Here is a 21704-nt window from a genome sequence, read left to right as displayed (position 1 = left end):
TGCCAAACCGACCGGATGACCTGACCGGATCCGGACCGGATCCGGATCGGAACCGTACGGTTCTGATCCGGATCCGATCCGGATCCGGTCAGGTTGCATCAGGTGGTAATCAGGATGCGATCCGGATCCGTTTGGCAAAGTTAACGTTAAAAAAAAAAAAAAATGTTGGGGTCTGGGAGGTCAGCAGAAGGGGGACCTGTGGAATCAGGCCCTCTGCTGTTTAGCACTCACCTCCACCTCCGACATGCTGCCAACATCCTGCCAACACCTCCAGCTCGTGCTGCTCCACTCCAAAATGCTTGCCCATGTGTCCCCAGCCAATATCGCCGCAAAAATCCGCATAGGAAGTGGGGTAGAACATCCGGATTTCTCAGCCAGTGTGTTGTGCGGCCTCCGGTTCCCATTTGTTTGTATTGGCCGGATGGTGCAGTCCGGCTCCGCCCCGGATACGGCTGCCGGAGGGGCCGGATGAAAAAATAGCGCATGTTGGAACGGAGGCCGGAGTCCGGATCCGGCCCGGATCCGGTCCGGCTCCGGTTCTGCAGAACGGACCCATGTGAACGGACGCATAGGCTTTAATTGCTATGCCGTGCGTCCGTTCCGTCCGTTCTGCAGGCGGTGCGGCTCCGGCACGGCGATTCCGGAGGGCCACCGCAAGTGTGAACCGGGCCTTACTGTGTGATATGCATTTTTTTACTTACTGCCCACTGGAGGGAAGGGAAGCAGGTTTACACTGAGGGTTCTTGCCTTCTTTTTGTTTCTGTATCCAGTGAGTGATATTAGACCAAAGTTTGGTTGAAATCTTATCTAATATTGACCAAGGAAAGTGTATTCCAAGTAAATGACCAATATTAAAGGGAACCTTAACTGAACGGGGGGTAAAGAGTTTCACTTACCTGAGGCTATTACCAGCCCCCTGCAGCAGTCCTGTGCCCTCGGAGCCGCTCTGGAATCCTCCGGTCCCCCGCTGTCACTTAGTTTCGTTTTTGACGACTCACCAGTCGGCCGGCCGCCATGTGTATTATTGGATGCATTCCCTACTGCAATTAGCGCTGTTGCGGACCGCAACGCGTACAAAAATACGCGTTGCTGCATTCCGCACGCGTAGATTTTTTGTATTTTTGTACGCGTTGCGGTCCGCAACAGCGCTAATTGCAGTAGGGAATGCGTCCAATAATACGCATGGCGGCCGGCCGACTGGTGAGCCGTCAAAAACGAAACTAAGTGACAGCGGGGGACCGGAGGATTCCAGAGCGGCTCCGAGGGCACAGGACTGCTGCAGGGGGCTGGTAATAGCCTCAGGTAAGTGAAACTCTTTACCCCCCGTTCAGTTAAGGTTCCCTTTAAAGTAAACCTGAAAGGAGAAAAAGTTTGTAAGATGATTACCTAAGTAGTGGAAAGCCTATGGATGCTCCAGACGCTTCCTAGAGCTTACACGAGTCCACTACTACTGACCTCCTTCACCTTCATGGCCACACTCCCAATTGTGTATGAACGTGGCTCTACAACCCATTTGTGAGCGCAGTCTGCACATCCCCAATAGTACAAAGTCTTTTGCACTGAGGAAAAAGCCATGCAGTAGAGGCTTTGTGCTACTGAGTATACGTGAAATGTAATACACATGAGTAGTATACAATGGTACTTGAAAATGAATGGGCGTTCAACCGGGAAAGCATATTTGACAAGCCCTAACCCCTTTGTCTACTCCCCCAGTGTCTCATCCCCACTAAACTCTAGATCAGTGTTTCTCAAACCTGTCCTCATGACTCCCCAACGGTGCATGTACTACGTCCAGGAATCATGCGCTCCCACGGCCGATCGCGCGGGTGCACGCGCGCTCCCGGCCCGCTGTTCGTTAGCCAGGTAATCAGTGAATTGGGCTATGGTGCCTGATCACTGATTTCTCTCCCCCGCTGAAAAAGCGACACCTTCTCTCGGAAGCTTCGCTTTTTCTGGCTGTAGCGTCCCCCATGCGTCTCTCTAAGCGTATGTTACCCTTAGAGTGACGTCATGTAAACAAACTCATGGCCGCCAACTTGTGGCCAAAAAGTAATACTACAACTAAAAGTAAAAAAAAATAAAAAATAAACACACATTTACATTATAAACCTATTGTTTACATCCCACCCTCCCAAAACTACCCAAATAAAATGTTTAATATAAAAAGAAACAAAACAAAACATTACAATAAAAAAAAACATGTAAATATTTACCTAAGGGTCTAAATTGTTTAAATATCAATGTAAAGATTAAATATTTCTATATTTTTTTTTTATTTTAAACTTGTAAATAGTGATGGATGCAAAACGGAAAAAATGCACCTTCATTTCCAAATAAAATATTGTCGCCATACATTGTGATAGGGACATAATTTTAACGGTGTAATAACCAGGGCATTTGGGCAAATACAATACGTGAATTTTAATTATGGAGGCATGTATCATTTTAAAACTATAATGGCTGAAAACTGAGAAATAATGAATTTTTTCAGTTTTTTTCTTATTCTTCCTGTTAAAATGCATTTACAGTAAAGTGGCTCTTAGCAAAATGTACCCCCCCAAAGAAAGCTTAATTGGTGGCGGAAAAAACAAGATATAGATCAGTTTATTGTGATAAGTAGTGATAAAGTTATAGGCTAATGAATGGGAGGTGAACATTGCTCAATTGAAAACGACGGAACGAGAATGGGTTAATTGTGTTGCTCTTCTTGTAGTTGGTACCTCTATTGGGCCTTTACCGTGCATTGTACTACTGATCATGCTGCAAGGAGGTGGTGGGCTTCTGTTTGGTTTTTTTTTTTCAATGTCTTTCTTGACAGATTTGCGGCTTCATGAACTTTTTGTTTGCTGTGGTTGCTTATTCTGGAACCCTTTGCAGGCAGTGGCCCGTAGGGACTGGAATAGTTGCTGTCTCAGGATTTTTGTCTAACTTCAATGGATATTGGTTTTGTATGGTAACTCAGGGTATGGCTGCATGTAGTGTAGTGTCATGGTGACTTCACAATCTGGGACCTCAAAGACATACTGTACTCCTAAAGCAGATTATGACAAAGCAACTCACTCCGCTCCTCCAATGTACTTCGCCTGACCGTCCCCCGCATGACCCAGTCCCATGCACGCCTCCAGGACTTCTCAAGAGCCGCATCAACACTATCGAACTCCCTACCTCCACCCATTAGGGCAGCACCCTCCTTCAACACCTTCAAGAAGGCCCTCAAAACGTACCTTTTCACTCTGGCCTACCACCCCTCATAATTGCTATAAACGCACAGCTAACTCTGGTCCCCTAACTCTCGTGTCCCTACCTCTCCCTCTAGATTGTAAGCCTTTGGGCAGGGTCCTCCTCCTTTTTTGTCCTACCTGATCATGCACCTCTCATTACTGTAAACCCATGCTATGCATTTGAGTGAACCTAACTTGCCTAATCTCCATGCTCCATCCAGTGAACGACTAAGCATTACCTTGTACTCATACTGTGCTGTGTGATCTGGTTTTCTTGTATTCCTGTATTGTCATATTGCTGTATGTCACCCCTAAATATTGTTTGTAATCTAAATTAATGTCCAGCGCTGCGTAATATGTTGGCGCTTTATAAATACAATAAATAAATAAATAAATAATAATACAGTTATCAGTGCAGCTAGTTCTCACTCCAACATAAACTTCTACCTAACTGGGACTGTAGAGTTCATCCTCCTAATACTACTTACACATGACAGAATAAACCTGGCCGGGGTGGTTGATATAGACCACATGGATGAGATTGTAGCGAATATCTAACATGTGCACAACCGCCGCTCAACGTCGCCTAAAGAGCTCGCATGTAGGGTCTTTAGCAAACCTTGAGCGCGTCCCAAGCTTATTCTTCTCCGCACTCACATTCCCCCACAGGAATCCACTTAAGTGTACACAGTGCATCATCCCTCCACCTACTAAATCTGTACAGCATAAGGCCCCAAACTGTTGCCCAAAAGTTTGAACCCTGCTAGGCAACGGTCCTCATACGTGTGTTCAAAGGTTCATCAGGATAATGTAGTACATGCAAAGCCGATCTGTTGATTTCATCCTTGGTAGAAACTTAATCAAACTAGCAAAACAACAAGTATGGTAAGTCCGATTTGATTGAAAACGTGAACAGTATAAAAACTTACTAAAAAATAGGCTGCTGTTTAGGCAATCACTTCTGTTCAATCAAAGATTCAGTGGGTGGTTGCTCTCCTGAATCAATTAATTAACAGTCAGGTGTTATGACCGACTAACAAAAATCTAGTAAAACTAGAAACTGTTATAGAGGATCCTCAATTGGTTTAAAGAGTTCATAAAAATATTACCGACACTAAAAAGGAGTGTAAATGATCAAGTACCTCCTATGTAACCAATTTGTATATATTTACAGAAGATTATGGATAATGTGCATGTGCTCCTTACATACAGTTATGTTCAAATGCCGCCTAGCCCGCAGTACAGTCCGCATCTTACGGATCATATTGTCCCCGCCACTTCGATGCCTGATCCATCTGATGGCTGCCCAGCAATATCTCCATCCGAATGGTCACCAACCAACCAACCTACACCGCAGTCCTAAGGGGACCTTTTCATTGTTCTTTTTAGCTTCTCTCTCCCCTTATCCCTCTTTCTTTCTTCTTCCTCTCCTCTCTCTCTATTCCCCAGAGATGGACTGCAGGGCATCTGACTCAAAGTATCGCTGTAGAAGCATTTTGAGTGCCAAATACGGCAGCGGATTACCCAGCTGAGCCTTCTCCTGGGTCCAGCTTTTGAATATCATATTTATGCCGATATATTCTATGCCTGGTATATGTACTCTACCTACTATATGTATCTGTATTTTGCACTGTATGTAGCTACTGTATATCGTCTGTATGCTTAATGTACTATTCTGCTACTGTACCACCTCTGACCCTTTTGTGCCAAAATCAATTCTGGGTACAGCTCTTGTACTTGGCGAAATAAACATGATAAGGATTCAAAATACAACCACACAACCTATTTTTCAATTCCAAATAACATGGGCCACTGATATAAAACTGCACTACTCTGCAGAAGAGGGGCGAGCAGACCCCAGCCCGGTCACTTTTTTTTTAGACTGTTCAACAAATGTAAATCCACAATTTGGACCACAACTCAGATTAGGTTTCAGATTTTGGTCCCTTTCATGACAGAGTTTGACACAACTGTTCTAGACAATCGTAATAGAGTGAGAAGAGTCACTTCCAATCTTTGCAAAGCAAAAAAGCATTAAAAATACCAAAATATGTTGTGGCTGGTAGACCAAAGGGGCAAACTTAGAGGATGGACATAAATTATGTACACATGGTGATTTCATGATCCAAAATCTTTGGGACACACCTGCACTCCTGAACCACACTGTGACAAACATCTAACCCCCTCCCCCTCCTAACCACCACCTTAGCATAAACATCTGCTTAACTGGAACTGTTTCCTCTTCTCGCTGGTTTATGTGAACCGTGTTAAATTATTGGAGAACACCACACAATCTGGTGAAATACATTCTTGATAACACTTGATCAGATGTTTGACCTCCTGCAATGCCCTACTTGATGTGCCATTGAGTAAAGGAAAGCTAAGTAGGTTAAATGACAACAGGTCAGTAACATGACTGAAAAGAGAATCCCAGAGAAGCAGACTATATCATAAGTAAAGCTGGGGAAGGGTACACATCCCTGTAAAACATGGCATGTTAGAATGATGCTACAATATCCCCAAAGCATTGGGTCACCTACAAATGCTAGTTACAACTATATTATGCAAAGAAGAAGCCATTTATAAATATGGTCCAGACTTACAAAAGTTTTCCCTGAGTTCTTTTAAGATGGACTAAAAATGTTCCATTTGATGGAAAAGGGTCCCTTGGTCTGATCAATTAAGATGTAAAATTTTATTTGGAAAACAAACACCACATCCTCTGGGCTAAGAGAGTTGAAGAGCCAGCATCCTTGATTGGATGGAGGTATGTCTGCTCACATGGCATAGGTAGTTTGAACAAATGCTCTAAACCCGCAGCTGAGCTCTGGTCCCTACCTTTCGTGTCCCTACCTCTCCCTCTAGATTGTAAGCCTTCGGGCAGGGTCCTCCTCCTTTTGTGTCCTACCTGATCATGCACCTCCATTACTGTACACCCATTAAATATATTCACGCAGCTGCAGCTGTCCTCAGGCTGTCCTGTCTTAAATACATTTTGTCTGCAATGTCCCCGGGTACTACCGTCTACAGCAACTGGAAGTCCACACAACATACCGTACATGCTGCTAGCCTTAGGCTGTCCCCGCTTTTATCTCCGCGCTGGCCCACGCACATTCAAGTCCGTGACGTCCCCGGTATTACCGATGCGTTCTTAATCAGGAAGTGTCCTGCTCAGCGTTGTGGATAAATGGACCAATCAGACGGGGACGCTGGTCCCAACCGCCAATCACGCCGCAAACTGCTCCTAGCAATTCTGTTACTAGGACGAGATGGGCTAGAGGGCGGGACAGCCTCTCCGTCATTGGGACCAATCACTGTAGAGTGCACAGTGATTGGTCCCAATGACGGCAAGGCTGTCCCGTTCTCTAGCCCATCTCATCCTATTAACAGAATTGCTAGGAGCAGAATTGCTAGGAGAAGCGTGCGGCGTGATTGGCGGTTGGGGCCAGCGTCCCTCGTCTGATTGGTCCATTTATCCACAACGCTGAGTGGGACACTTCCGGATTAAGAACGCATCGGTAATACCGGGGACGTCACGGACTTGAATGTGCGTGGGACAGCGCGGAGATAAAAGCGGGGACAGGGCGGAGATAAAAGCGGGGACAGTCTGAGGCTAGCAGCATGTACGGTATGTTGTGTGGGCTTCCAGTTGCTGTAGACGGTAGTACCCAGGGGCATTGCAGACAAAATGTATTTAAGACATGAAGCTGCAGCTGCGTGAATATATTTAATACACGGGGACACGCAGACATTAGGACGGGAAGGAGGCGCAGGTCCCAAAATGTAGTATTCGGACTATATGACGCACTGACTTTCCCCCCCCCACTTTTGGGGGAGAAAAAGTGCGTCTTATAGTCCGAAAAATATGGTACATACAGTTTTCCCCTGATTTCCCATCAAGCATGAAGCTCTGTGACTCATGCTGCCAGTTCACATTTTCAGTTACTAAAGCAGCAGTGATAAGCTGAGGGGTGAAAAAAGGGAAATGGGACAGGAGTGTACCCTCCCTTTGTAGGCCAATAATATGAAATCGTAATAAACACCTCCTCCTGGGGAGAAGTCATGTAGATATTTGATATGCACACTAGACTCCCATTTGGTTTCAAGGCATGACGATTCAAATTTTAGGTATCTTGGATGAGTTAGTCTAAAACAGGGTGGAGAGTATGATCCTCATTTTAAATGGAAAAGATTCTAACACTAGCTTAGGTCTTGTTCAGATTATGCAATGCAGGTAGCTGCCCATTTACAACACATGGAGCATATGCACTGCTCTATGCCGGTGTCCCTTGCAATGCTGATGCTATTCACAGACAATGAATGGGTCAGTGCAGCATTTGAACAAAAACAGAATATGTAAAAAGGTCATAGAAGCAGAAGTGATAGCAACAGTGACATAGAAAAGAAGCTTCAGGTGGGAAGGGGAGGGGCAGAAAGCTGATAGATTTTTTTATTTTTAAAACTGCTTTAGGGTGCATGAAATCACTTAAAGGGAACCAGAGATTAACGTTTCACACAAAATAAACATATCAGTCGATAGCTTGTAAAGAATAAATGCTCTACCTGATAATTTCGCCGCTCTGGTGTGCCTTTTTTAGTGTTTTTTATCCAATATTGCTCCAGGAAAAATCAAATATGGCCGCCAGCTTAAATCCCTTCTGCTTCCGGGTTATGAGTTGTTCTGGATGTGCTGTCTAGGCTATATGAGACTAGGCTGCTATCTAGGCTATATGAGAAAGGCTACAGCCTTTCATCTGTGTGCTTTCATTTTGGTATGATGAGCTGCTCCTTGTAGGAAGTCTCTCTCATAGGAATGAAACTGCAGTCATCATCAGTATCTATGCTATATAAAACATAAACAAAGCATATCTAGAAACCATGAAGTGGCAAGAAAACTTTTAGGAGGCACATTAAGTATAATCAATCCATAAGCAATCCATTCTTCCCAGATCTGATTAAATTGTCCAGATTTTCAATACTCAAATAATACTCCCCAACTTTACTTACTCTCCCTCTCCTCCTCCCCAGCTACACTCAATCTCCCGTTTCATCTTTTACCGCCACAGTTTACTTTAAATAATTTTTCCCCACACAAAAGTCATCATGTTGGACGATGCTATGCAGTGTACATCCTGCAACATGTATGCATGCCTTGATCAGCGGATTGAGGGTGTTTACTGTTGCCCTGGGTGTGTGCGTGTTGCTCAGTTAGAGGCGGAAGTCGCAGAGCTAAATAAGCATCTCGCAACACTGAGAAGCATACACAACATGGAGAAGAGCTTGGATCTCACGATCCAGACACTGGATGGAACCGTTGAAGATGAGGAGGGTGGAGTACAGCCGGACCAAGAAGCAGAGGCAGCCGCTAGTTGGGTCACAGTTAGAAGGGGTAGGGGAAAAAGTGGCAGGGAGGCTAGTCCCGAGTTGTCCCTCACTAATAAGTATGCTTGTTTGCGTAATATTGGGGAGGATGATTCAGGAGTAGCAATGCTGCAGCAGGATGTGCTCCTTAGCAACCAAGGGGCAGACTGCTGTAACGAGAAAGGGAATAGGAGTGCAGCTAAGGCTAGACAGGTACTGGTGGTAGGGGATTCAATTATTAGGCGCACAGATAGGGTAATCTGTCGAAGAAACCGTGAATGCCGTACAGTCTGTTGCCTCCCGGGTGCTCGGGTTCGGCATGTAGCGGAAAGAATTGACAGATTACTGGGTGGGGCTGGGGAAGACCCGGCTGTCATGGTACACATTGGCACCAATGACAAAGTTAGTGGGAGATGGAAGGTCCTCAAAAAGGATTTTCAGGTACTTGGAGATAAACTTAAAGCAAGGACCTCCAAGGTGGTGTTTTCTGAAATACTGCCAGTGCCACGTGCTACATCTGAGAGACAGAGGGAGCTTAGGGAGTTAAATAAGTGGCTGAGAAATTGGTGTAGGAAGGAAGGGTTTGGGTTCCTGGAGAACTGGGCAGACTTTGCAGTCGGCTACAGGTTCTACAGCAGGGATGGGCTGCACCTTAATGGGGAGGGTGCAGCTGCATTGGGGGAGAAGATGGCTAAACGGTTGGAGGAGATTTTAAACTAGGATCTGGGGGGAGGCGGGAGGATAAAGTCTCAATACGTAGACAAGATGAGGTAAAAAGACAGTGGGAACCTATCATTATGGAGGGTGGAGAGGGGGGTGGGGACAGTGTAAAGATTAAGGAGGTTGGTAAAAATTCAAGTAGCCAATTTCATGTAAACAAAATTGGTAAATGTGGTGGTAAACATATAAAGTGCATGGTAACCAATGCTCGGAGCCTTGCAAATAAAATAGACAACCTAGAGTTCATTCTGAATGACAAAGGCTATGACATTGTGGGAATAACCGAGACATGGATGGATGAAAGCCATGACTGGATAGCTAATTTAAAAGGATACAATGTGTTTAGGAGGGATAGAACAGGGAAAAAAGGTGGAGGGGTTTGTCTCTTTGTTAAGAATTCTCTTACAGCTGTCCTCAACGATGAGATGGAGGAAGATTGCGAAGATGTGGAGTCCGTTTGGGTAAATATTCATGGTGGAAATAAAAGTTGCCAATTGCTTATTGGGGTATGCTACAGGCCACCTCTTATTAATGAAGCTGCAGAACTGCGATTACTACAGCAGATTGAAAAAGCTGCAGGTAAAAATGAGGTCATAATTATGGGCGACTTCAACTTTCCAGACATTGACTGGAGTATTGAGGCTACCCATTCTGGTAAAAGCAGCAGATTTCTGGCAGCACTACAGGACAATCACTTGACTCAAATGGTAACTGAACCAACTAGGGGGCATGCGTTACTGGATCTGATCATTTCTAATAGACCAGATAATGTATCAAATGTGCAGGTTCAAGAACATTTGGGAAATAGTGATCACAACATGATAACGTTTGATCTGGTGACTGATAGGCCACGAAGCAGCGGGACCACTAAAACTATGAATTTTAGAAAAGCAAAGTTCACTCAAATTAGGCAGGCACTAAGTTTGGTGAACTGGGATAATGTACTACAAGGGGAAGACACTGAAGGGAAATGGCAAGCTTTTAAACTTATACTCAATCAATACTGTAGTATGTATAGCCCATATGGAAACAAAATGTCTAGGAATAAAAAAAGGCCTCTATGGATGAATAGAAAGGTTAAAGATAAAATGAAGAGGAAAAAGAATGCCTATAAGGTCTTAAAACAGGAGGGGACCGAGGCTGCACTAAGCAATTATAAGGAGTGCAATAAAAATTGTAAAAAAGAAATTAGGCAGGCAAAGATTGAAGCTGAAAAACAAATCGCTAAGGATATCAAATCTAACCCAAAAAAGTTTTACAAGTACATTAACTATAAAAAAAGAAAGGTTGACCGTATAGGACTCCTAAAGGATGAGGGTGGGAACTCAATGGTGGATGACCAAGGTAAGGCAGAGTTATTAAATGCTTTCTTTGCTTCTGTCTTCACAAAAGAAACAGCACTGTTGCAAACTACAGAGGCAGAAGAGTCTCAATCTTCTAACTGTAATATTAAATACTTAACGCAGGAAGAAGTGAAGGCAAGACTAAATAAATTAAAAATAGACAAGGCACCTGGCCCGGATGGCATGCATCCTCGGGTCCTAAGGGAATTAAGTTCAGTTATAGATAAACCCCTTTATCTTATCTTTTGTGACTCACTTGCAACTGGCAGAGTCCCAGTGGATTGGCGTACAGCCCACGTTTTCCCATTATTTAAGAAGGGCAAAAAATCTGATCCAGGAAATTATAGACCTGTAAGTTTAACATCAGTTGTATGCAAACTATTTGAGGGGTTACTAAGAGATACTATACATGACTTCATAGTAGAAAATAATCTAATTTCTCAGCATCAACATGGGTTTACTAAAGACAGGTCCTGTTTGACTAACATGCTCAGCTTTTATGAGGTAGTGAATGCTAATATGGATATTGGGAATGCTGTAGATGTGATATACTTGGACTTTGCAAAGGCCTTCGACACTGTTCCCCACAAAAGTCTGGTGCAAAAGTTGAGGATGCAAGGACTGGGGAAGAGTCTGTGTTCATGGATAGGGAACTGGCTAATGGACAGAAAACAAAGAGTTGTGGTCAATGGATCGTACTCAAAATGGGAGACTGTTAGCAGTGGGGTCCCACAGGGGTCTGTTCTGGGTCCAGTGCTCTTCAATTTATTTATTAATGACCTAGTAGATGCAGTAGTGAGCAATGTTGCTATTTTTGCAGATGATACAAAATTGTGCAGAATCATCAACTCTCAGGAAGATAGTGTCATATTGCAACAGGATCTGGATAGGATGGCTATATGGGCACATACATGGCAGATGAAATTCAATGTTGACAAATGTAAGGTCATGCATTTTGGACGTACTAATGGTCTAGCACCATACAAAATAAATGGGATACAGTTGGGGACATCAAACTTGGAGAAGGACTTAGGAGTACTCATTGACAACAAGTTAAATAATCGTACTCAATGCCAAGCAGCTGCAGCTAAAGCTAACAAAATTTTGGGATGCATTAAAAGGGAAATAAAAACTCGAGATGCTAGCATAATATTGCCCCTGTTTAACTCTCTAGTAAGGCCACATCTGGAATATGGAATTCAGTTCTGGGCACCACATTACAAAAAAGATATTGCAGTTTTAGAGCAGGTGCAGAGACGAGCAACAAAATTGATGCGTGGGATGGAAGGTCTCACTTATCGAGAAAGGTTAAGATAAACTGGGTTTATTTAGTCTAGAGAAAAGACGCCTTAGAGGGGATCTAATTAACATGTATAAATACATCAGAGGGCAATATAATACCTTGGCGGATGAGCTTTTTGTCCCTAGGCCTTCTCAAAGGACTAGAGGACATGATCTGCGCATGGAGGAAAAACGTTTTAACCATTTATTTAGGAAAGGGTTCTTTACAGTAAGAGTGATTAAGATGTGGAATGCATTGCCACAGGAAGTCGTTATGGCAAACTCTATACCTGCATTTAAAGGGGGCTTAGATGCTTTCCTTGCGTTGAAAGACATCCATGGCTACAATTACTAGGTAATGCCTAATGATGTTGATCCAGGGATTTTATCTGATTGCCATCTGGAGTCGGGAAGGAATTTTTCCCTTTAGGGGCTAATTGGACCATGCCTTGTAAGGGTTTTTTCGCCTTCCTCTGGATCAACAGGGATATGTGAGGGAGCAGGCTGGTGTTGTACTTTATACTGGTTGAACTCGATGGACGTATGTCTTTTTTCAACCAAAATAACTATGTAACTATGTAACATTTATCAGAAAGCATTTCAAGATCTAACCTATCCCTCACCAACTGTATGTACAAACTAGGAGACTTTCTTTTGAGTTCAATGGACCAGTACGCTGCCAGGAGCAGATAAGTATACATTAAAAAAAAAACAACAACAACCCAGGAACAGAGGCGTTGTACAGAGAGAGTAACCTCTGTAAACTGGATACAAAGATCTGAATTTTAAATACCTCGAGAAATAGTTGTCGCCCAAAACCGAATGGCAGTGGAACAATCCCAGAAAATTTGAGATAGCGTCCCTATTGCGCTACACCCCAAAAACAATTAGGAGAGTAGGCAGAGAAAAATTGTGAATTTGTACTGGCGTGTAATACTAATGCATTAACAATTTAACCACTGTATCCTTAAAAGTGTTGGAACAAGTGACCTTAGCCATGTTAGTCCAACATGAAACACGTTGCTTAGGGTCAGTATCACCTGGAGATCCTGTTCCCAAGCCACCATATAAGTAGTAGTTTATTTTGAGTAACCCAATATTGGCAACTAATAAAGAGCAGAAACAGTACCTGGCTTTCTACCATTGTTAAAATACATGCTTTCAAACGCAGTTGGATCTGCTGGGAAATAAGTAGGGAGCTGAAAGATCAGGAAATGACGGATTTGACAGTACGTAAATGCTTTTCCCAGTGGGGTCTCCCTGCTAAATCTGAACTGATTAAAATAAATGAACCTACCCCCTAGACAAAATGTATCTGCAGTAACCAGATCCTGATCCTCCCACCAATCATAGTCAACCAGATTGTAGAGGGATGAGGTAAGGCAAATTTTACCAAAGTAAGAAAGTTTAGGGGAAGTTACCCTAATTAGGTTATATTTGGAGGAAATTCGGATTCACAGCCACAGCAAATGATCTACCACTTTATTAAGTTTAGATGCACAAAGGCACTCATACTTGCTACACAGCCATAGCAGCTAAGGCACCTGTTTTTTCACTGACCTGAGGAATCGGACAACTCCAGCAAAATGTATTGTCAATTTTATGTTCTGAAATAAAATAACTTTTATTAATAGGATCGGGGGATTCTACGATGGGTATAGTGCCCCTAGGGAAAATGAAAGAGACCGGGAGCCCAATGGTGCAGTACCATAAGGTATAGGCAGCAAGGTGTGATATATAGCGTATTATACTCACAAAGGTTGGTTACAAGTATATGCACTTGCAGGAGAAATAACCGTCCCTGCTCAGTTGTCCAAGCAAAGCTAGGTGCGTACAGTAGTAGGTGGACTCGTGCAGTATCATGAATAAACAGAGGTGCAAAAGAATAAAATATGCAAAATGTTTTAAAATAGAGGAGGTAGTAATAGAAATTACCTCCTCCAAGCAGACACAGGAAAAAGCTGATGTTAAAGAATTTTATTACATACTCAGGGGGTCTATGCAACAGGAACTATCCTGCTTCATCAGGCAATGGAAAAGGAGTACTTATAAATCAGGTCTGAGTATTAGCCAAGTGCCTTTGCACAGTTAGGCTCTTGGTGTCTTTTTGTCTTTTAGATGTGCTTGAGCTTGGTACAACCACAGGAACCATTGACATAAGCTATAGTACATAAGATATCAAGCCGATGTTTTAAACTCAGAATCTGCTGTTTGTTGCCTCTTAAAGGGGTTATTTCGCGAAAAAAGTAGGCAGTTAAAAAATGTGACAGATGACAGGTTTTGGGCCAGTCCATCTTTTTAAGGGGGATTCTCAGGGCTTTCTTTGTTTTCAACAGCATTTCCTGAACAGCAGTTTAACTGCCAAAATAGCAAGATACCAGCCGGCCTCCCTAATCACTTGCACACTATCATGTCAGTTAGATTTTGCAACTGTTGTTCAGGAAATGCTGTTGAAAACAAAGAAAGCCCTGAGAACCCTAGTTAAAAAGATGGACTGGCCCAAAACCTGTCATCTGTCACATTTTTTAACTGCCTACTTTTTTTGCAAAAGAACCCTTTTAAAGGAAAACTTAAGTCAGGGAAAAAAATGACATTTACTCACCCGGGGCATCCCTCAGCCCCCCGAAGCTGGATGGTGCCCTCGCAGCCCCGCTCCGATCGTCCTGTCCCCGCCGGCGGCTACTTCCGGGTTCGGCGACAGCCGGCGACAGGCTGGGAACGCGGCTGATTTTCCGCGTTCCCAGCCACTATATCACCCTCTATGCTGCTATAGCGTATATATATACGCTATAGCAGCATAGAGAAGTGATATAGCGGCTGGGAACGCGGAAAATCAGCCGCGTTCCCAGCCTGTCGGCGGCTGTCGCCGAACCCCGAAGTGGGGACAGGACGATCGGAGCGGGGCTGCGAGGGCACCATACAGCTTCGGGGGGCTGAGGATGCCCCGGGTGAGTAAATGTCACTTTTTTTTCCTGACTTAAGTTTTCCTTTAAGATTGGCTGTCTTTTTAATGAGAAACCCTCAAACAAGTGTCTTAGGTGCCAGCCATCTCAAATGAGGCGAAAAGTCATAAGAGCTGTTAAATAACAAATATTCCTCCAATTCAGTGGCAACTTCAAACTTACTAGTTTGATCAGCAATTAAACTGTCATTCAGCCACCACAAGCTTGGATTATATGGAATACCAATACCCTTAAAGGTAGCAGAAACAATGTAGTGATCTGACCACCAGGCACCATCAATGCAGAAGGCCAAAACACTGGCTGCAAAAAATGGGTGTTTAAAAAAAAATGTAATCCAAGCAAGCATAAGCTTGTCTAGGACTGTCTCTGCAACACTGGTACCAGGCCCTCCAAACATCAGTCAGCTGATTCCTGAGAATGAGCAAGCTGAGATTCTTAGGGAAACATTTAGCAAAGGGAGATAGCATAGTACGATCTAAGGCAGGATTAGCCACAGGTTAAAGTCCCCAGCAAGGATTACTTGAGGAGAACCGAACTTATTTAGGATAGGGGAACATTTCTAAACAAAAAAAGCATATTGTGAGCATAACAATATGCTGAAATAACAGCCTTCGTCTCCAAAGTACCCTTAAGTATTAATATTCTCCCCTCTGGATCAGTAAAGGAAAAAAGTAAATAAAACGAAAATGTATTATGCATGAGGAGTGCTACCCCGCTAGCCAGTAATAAAGAAGATTACGTGCAGTGATTGTGGATCAAACAATACCAACAAATTACATGACAAATATCAATAATTTCTTGACCTCTCTTCCATTTTGTACCTTCTCACTTTGCAATGTATTTGTTTTATTTGTCCCCCCCATCCCCCCCCCCTTTTTGTGTGTGCTAAAGTTCCTCTTTAAGGGCTCTGCCTCTGACACAGGGTTCAAATCTCAGCTCTTCCTGTTCAGTAAGCCAGCACCTATTTAGTAAGGAGTTCTTAGCTAGACTCCCCAACACTGCTACTGCCTACTGAGTGCACCCTTGTGGCTGCAGCTCAAGTGCTTTGAGTCCGCCTGGAGAAAGGCGCAATATAAATGTTATTTATCTCGTCTCCTCTAGCTTCAGCTGAAGTAATACAGTAAGAAATATGAAATGTTTGCGAGCTGAGAACAAATATAACAGAAAACCATACAGAACACATCCTCAGTTGGTGTAGAGGCAGAAAGAAACGTTTTATTATGAAGGACTACCAATTTCAAGGGAAATCCCCACCTATACCAAACATTTGCCTTAATAAGCTCCGCCATGATCTCCTTCATAATTCATATCCTTTCTAAGGTTAGCAAAGAGATTTCGGGAATATTTTAAAGGTGTGCCCTTTAAACGTTAGCTCCAGCTCGTTGCAAGTGCTCACCAACAGTTTCTATTAGAGCAAATATGTAGAAGAATAAAGAAGTGGGCACCCACACAGCAAATAACCTCAAAAACTGCCTATTAGAGCAAATAGCCCTTAAAGGATACCACAACTGACATGTGGCATAATGAGATAGACATGGGTATGTACAGTGCCTAGCACACAAATAACTATGCTGTGTTCCTTTTTTTCTTTCTCTGCCTGAAAGAGGTAAATCTCAGGTATGTAAGTGGCTGACTCAGTCCTGACTCAGACAGGAAGTGACTACAGTGTGACCCTCACTGATAAGAATTTCCCCCTTTTTATCTCTTTCTTGCTCTCAGAAGCCATTTTCTTCTAGGAAAGTGTTTTATAGTTGGAATTTCTTATCAGTGAGGGTCACACTGTAGTCACTTCCTGTCTGAGTCAGGACTGAGTCAGCCACTTACATACCTGATATTTACCTCTTTCAGGCAGAGAAAGAAAAAAAGGAACACAGCATAGTTATTTGTGTACTAGGCACTGTACATACCCATGTCTATCTCATTATGCCACATGTCAGTTGTGGTATCCTTTAAAGCACAACACCATATACCGTGGGGGGTTCCTAGTTGGGGAGGGGACGAAGAGCCCTGTGTATAAGGTCAAAGATAAACTGATAAGCCAGGACATCAGCAAGCAAAGTATGAAACATGAGGCACATTCTCCTTAAGGCTTGTACAGTAGGCCGCAAATGTGAAGATTGTTGAGCCTATTTCGATTGTTTAAATCCTCAGCTTACAGGGACTAGGAGAAAAATTGTGTATGAGTGATAGAGAACTGGTTAAAAAGGCAAAGAGTGCTGGTAAATGGAGCATACTCCAAATGGAAAACTGTCAGTAGTATGGTCCTGCAAGGGTCAGTATAAAATCAAATCCCTTTTAATGTATTTAGTAATGATCAAGCAGGGGCAAAAAAAAAAAAAAAAGAGTAATGCTGTCATTGCAGTTGATACAAAATTATGCATAATTATTAACAGTAAGCAAGATAAGCAAGATAGTGACATATTAAAACAGAAGCTTGACAATATGGCCAAATGGGCAGGTACAGTATATGGCCCCATGTTTCCCTGAAAATAAAACCGAACCTGTAAATAAGCCCTACTGTGACTTTTTCTGTATTTGTAACTGCGGCTTAAAGTCAGGAAAATCAGAGGGATTTGTATTTATTTATTTTGATTATGTTCAAGGATGGGAGCCTCTGGGACTGAGTTTCATATACCGGGCATACACTGCTCGTTTTTTGACGCTCGATTCTCCCGCTCGATTGTTTCGCAGCTCGATACCGCAGTCAATTCTCCTATCTTCCGCTCGTTTTTCTTATCTTTTTCCATTCACTGCAATCCGGAATAGAGCGGCGAAACGATTGGGTGGGAGGTCGGACATGTAGGAAATTATCTATCGAGCCAAACCTAATGGCTCAAAAACGAGCCGTGTATGCCCAGCAATAGACCTGAAGCTGCATGTGAGAAGGTCCTGAAAAAAAACAAGTTAGATTTGTTTGCACATAGGGGTTTCCAGTACTAGTAGTATTTCCATTTATTTTTTGCAGTAATGACATATACAACATAATTTCTTATTTTTAAATGGGGATATCATTTTACAGCTGATCATACAGATTATGCTAAAATAGATGGATCTGAATTGAGAAAACAAGGTAACAAATCATTCGGAGTTATAATAATAAGCTGGATGAAAAAAGATGCATGTTATCTGTTAGAAGAAAGCGCTGCACAGCTTATTCTAAACACTAGTTCTATGGGATTGCTTCCTTCATATAGAACTATAATTGTGCAACCAGAAGGTGGCGCTTCACAACATGATTCAATTGTTTTATACATAAAAGCCCACACAATAATAGTGCACATATGATCAGACAAAATACCCATGGATTGTCACAGATTTCTTCATACAATTCTGACATTGTGACCACTACCACACCCAAAGAAGACAGACCCAAAAATATGACAGAATGATGCAACGCTATTATATAAAAAAAAAAAAAGAAGCTACATAACTGAAAATAAAAATGAGACTTTTCTTTTTCTTTGCTACTAATGTTCTATGAATTATCCGTATTATACATACAATTCATTGTATCATTTTTTTTTTCACTTCAGGTTTGTGCTTAGGTGCTTTTTTAATGGATGTCTTAGTTATCTAACCTAGCACAAGGAAAACTGGAGCAATACTGTTGCAAATGTGTCTGAATCCGTGATTTGGATCTCTGCTCTACTTTATTCTAGTCTTGCTGAAATTTTTTTGTGCTGGTTTCAAGAAATATGCCAAAGACAGAATGAAAACAGACCAACTTTCCCCTGGTTCTGCATATAATCACCAGCCTCTGTTACTATACTGTCGCCCCCCCTTCACTCTGCTGTCCCTCCCTAAAGAAACCGCCATGCTAGCGACACGCTTACAGAGGCAGGGAGGCAAGGGACGCAGACGGAAACAGCACTATAGAGGAGACAGGGGAGCGGTGGAGAGTGACATCCTGCATGTAAACAGCCGACTGGCGGCACGCTGCGTGTTACTAGCAGGCGGTTTCTTGGGGGGGGGGGGGGGGGGCAGGCAGCATAGCACAGGGTGGGCCTGGGGGGGGGGGGCAGTATAGTAACAGAGGCTGGTGATTATATGCAGAACCAGCCTCAGTGTGCTAATAGGATTCTTAAAACCCTCCTCGGGTTCTCTAGCCTAAGGCCCATATGCAATTCCTTTTTTTTTCACCTAAGTTTTCTCCTAGGTGATATTTTCAAATTTGTCAATAAAATGTCTTTTCAAACAGCAGGCAAAAAAATACTCAAAATAATTTTGATAGTACTTTTTCACCTACTTTTTGGTACTTTTTCGATTGTAAAGTACTGAAAAATTATTTTAAATAGAAGATGAAAAATTATCTCCTAGGAGAAAACAGTGAATTGCATATGGGCCTTTATCTTTTATAATGTCACAATGCCTGATCCTGGGGCCGATCAGGATAGCTGCCTGGGGACACATTCCTGGATAACTTATACTGCAGCATGTATAGCTGCTAAATACTGGGGACACATTCCTGGCTAACATATACTGCAGCCCTTAGAGCTCCTTACTATACTGGGGACACATTCCTGGCTAACATATACTGCAGCCCTTAGAGCTCCTTACTATACTGGGGACACATTCCTGGCTAACATATACTGCAGCCCTTAGAGCTCCTTACTATACTGGGGACACATTCCTGGCTAACATATATACTGCAGCCTTTAGAGCTCCTTACTATACTGGGGACACATTCCTGGCTAACATATACTGCAGCCCTTAGAGCTGCTTACTATACTGGGGACACATTCCTGGCTAACATATACTGCAGCCCTTAGAGCTGCTTACTATACTGGGGACACATTCCTGACCAACTTATAGCTACTAACTATACCGGGGACACATTCCTGGCTAACTTATACTGCAGCCCCTACAGCTGCTAACTATACTGGGACACTTATTCCTGGCAAACCTATACTGTTGCTCCTATAGCTGGCTAACTATACTGGCGACATTTATACCTGGCTATATAGGTTTAGAGGACAAAAAAACAGGGGAAAAAAAAAGATATACTAAACTTGGTGCATTCCATGGTGAAGGGGCATTTTGTGGATTATGCCCCCTTTATACCTCATGTCCCCTTGTACCTCTTGTGTCTCCCTTTGTCCTCCTCTGTCCCCCATGTGTCTGCCTCTGTCCTCCTTGTCTCCTCCTCTATGCCCCTTTGTGCCCCCCTCTGTCTGGCACAGTGCAGGGAGTCCCCAACATTACGGTGGGTTGGAGGTTTGTATATGCAGGTGTTCACAAGCCAGAAATTCCCTGCTTTTGGACTATAAGTCACAGTGGGCCATATGCAATTCACTTTTTCACCTGAGTTTTCTCCTAGGTGATATTTTTACATTTGTCAATAAAATGCATTTTAAACCCCCAGAAAGCAAGAAAATACTCAAAATAATTTTGATAGTACCTTCTCACCTACTTTTTGGTACTTTTTTAGTTGAAAAGTGCTGGAAAGTCATTTTAAATCAAAGATGAAAAATTATCTCCTAGGTGAAAACTCAAGTGAAAAAGTGAATTGCATAGGGCTCACTTTTTTCCCCCCACTTTTGGGTGAGTCTTATAGTCCAAAAAATACAGTACATTTTTTTAAAGGAAATAAATATTGGCGGCCTTCATTTCCCTCTCAGTTCAGGTGTGCTTTAACTCATGATATTAGAAAAAAAGATGCTGGTTAAAGTGTATTTGAGATTAAGTATTAGGGCCCATTTATATCCCATGCCGCACCGTTCTTCCGGGATCACCTCCGGTATCTGGCAATGTTGGGCCAGCTGTGGTGTTCTGTGCCTGCGCGGGGGCCCAGCTGCGTGCACTCTTCAGTCATGGTCCTGTGGTCGGGAGCGTTCTGCGCCTAGCAGTACTACTGCCCAGGCGCAGAATGAGCCGAGACGTGGGAGCGCCATGGGGGGGGGGGGATGAGGTTGGGTTGGGGGAGGCGCACACATGGCCTGGCCACACAGGCACAGTGTGCCAGATACTGGAGGTAATCCTGGGAAAATGGAGAAGCCAGGGAGGACAACTGCCCTCACGGGGCTGGAGGAAGCCCCAAGTGATTGTAAATGGGCCCTTGCACATCCTCTCAGGTTCCCTTTAAGAGTACTAGAAAGTTATTCCATTATTACATTGGGGCATGCAGAAAATGTACTGGGGATCAGTAACACACGTGTAAATTATGAAAATATGTACAAATACTATTTATTTGTGTAGAACCAGCACTCTAGTGTAGAGTTTTTTTTTTTATTCTAATTTTTTTTTAACGTTTTACCTTCAATTTCAAAGCAGTAATACAGTTCAAGAAAACAACAGTTACATTTCGGCATCCAAATTTTACTTACTTGCTCTAAGGATGTTTTCTTTGCTGCTACATCTGGACTGAACCTGCACAGAAAGCAAGAAATATATCAAAAACAGCAGCACCAAATATAAACATGCATGAATGACATTAAATGCCATAGTGATTTGTAACACATTACTGGACAATGCGCTGCAAACCTTCTAGCATGAAACGCAATTCATGGGCTGGCTACTAGCAATTATTAGTCGCCGTTTACGTCTACTTCCTGTTAACATCATGTATAAAATTATTATAGTACACTTATCTGGTCATATGAAAAATATATCATGCGATAATTTTAATATCAGAAGAAGTCTTGATATGACAGACAAAACTAAACAAAATAAATAAATAATATCTCTTGAGGTCTAGAAACACCAAAATACTGAATACACAGTTTTAACTAATAATTTACTGAATGAAAAACATTGATTGAACTTTGGTGTTCAGGATAACGTACCTGGTTAGAATTGGAAAATCTGCTATATTAAAG

At 42.8% G+C, this 21704-nt stretch overlaps 1 protein-coding gene across 26 annotated transcripts in view; it reads right to left on the bottom strand.

Moving 5' to 3' along the window:
• The window catches only part of GPHN (gephyrin), a 468752-nt gene that overhangs the window by 52019 nt on the left and 395029 nt on the right, over positions 1-21704 (bottom strand). For all 26 annotated transcript variants that reach the window (XM_068253294.1, XM_068253293.1, XM_068253298.1 and 23 more), the window contains one exon: positions 21213-21255. In XM_068253294.1, the coding sequence (XP_068109395.1) occupies positions 21213-21255 (43 nt within the window). The remainder of the gene's footprint in view (positions 1-21212; positions 21256-21704) is intronic.

This window comes from Hyperolius riggenbachi, chromosome 9 (assembly GCF_040937935.1).
Source record: "Hyperolius riggenbachi isolate aHypRig1 chromosome 9, aHypRig1.pri, whole genome shotgun sequence".
Taxonomy (NCBI): domain Eukaryota; kingdom Metazoa; phylum Chordata; class Amphibia; order Anura; family Hyperoliidae; genus Hyperolius; species Hyperolius riggenbachi.
Note: the sequence above shows the minus strand (reverse complement) of the source record. Positions and strands in the feature narration are given on the sequence as shown.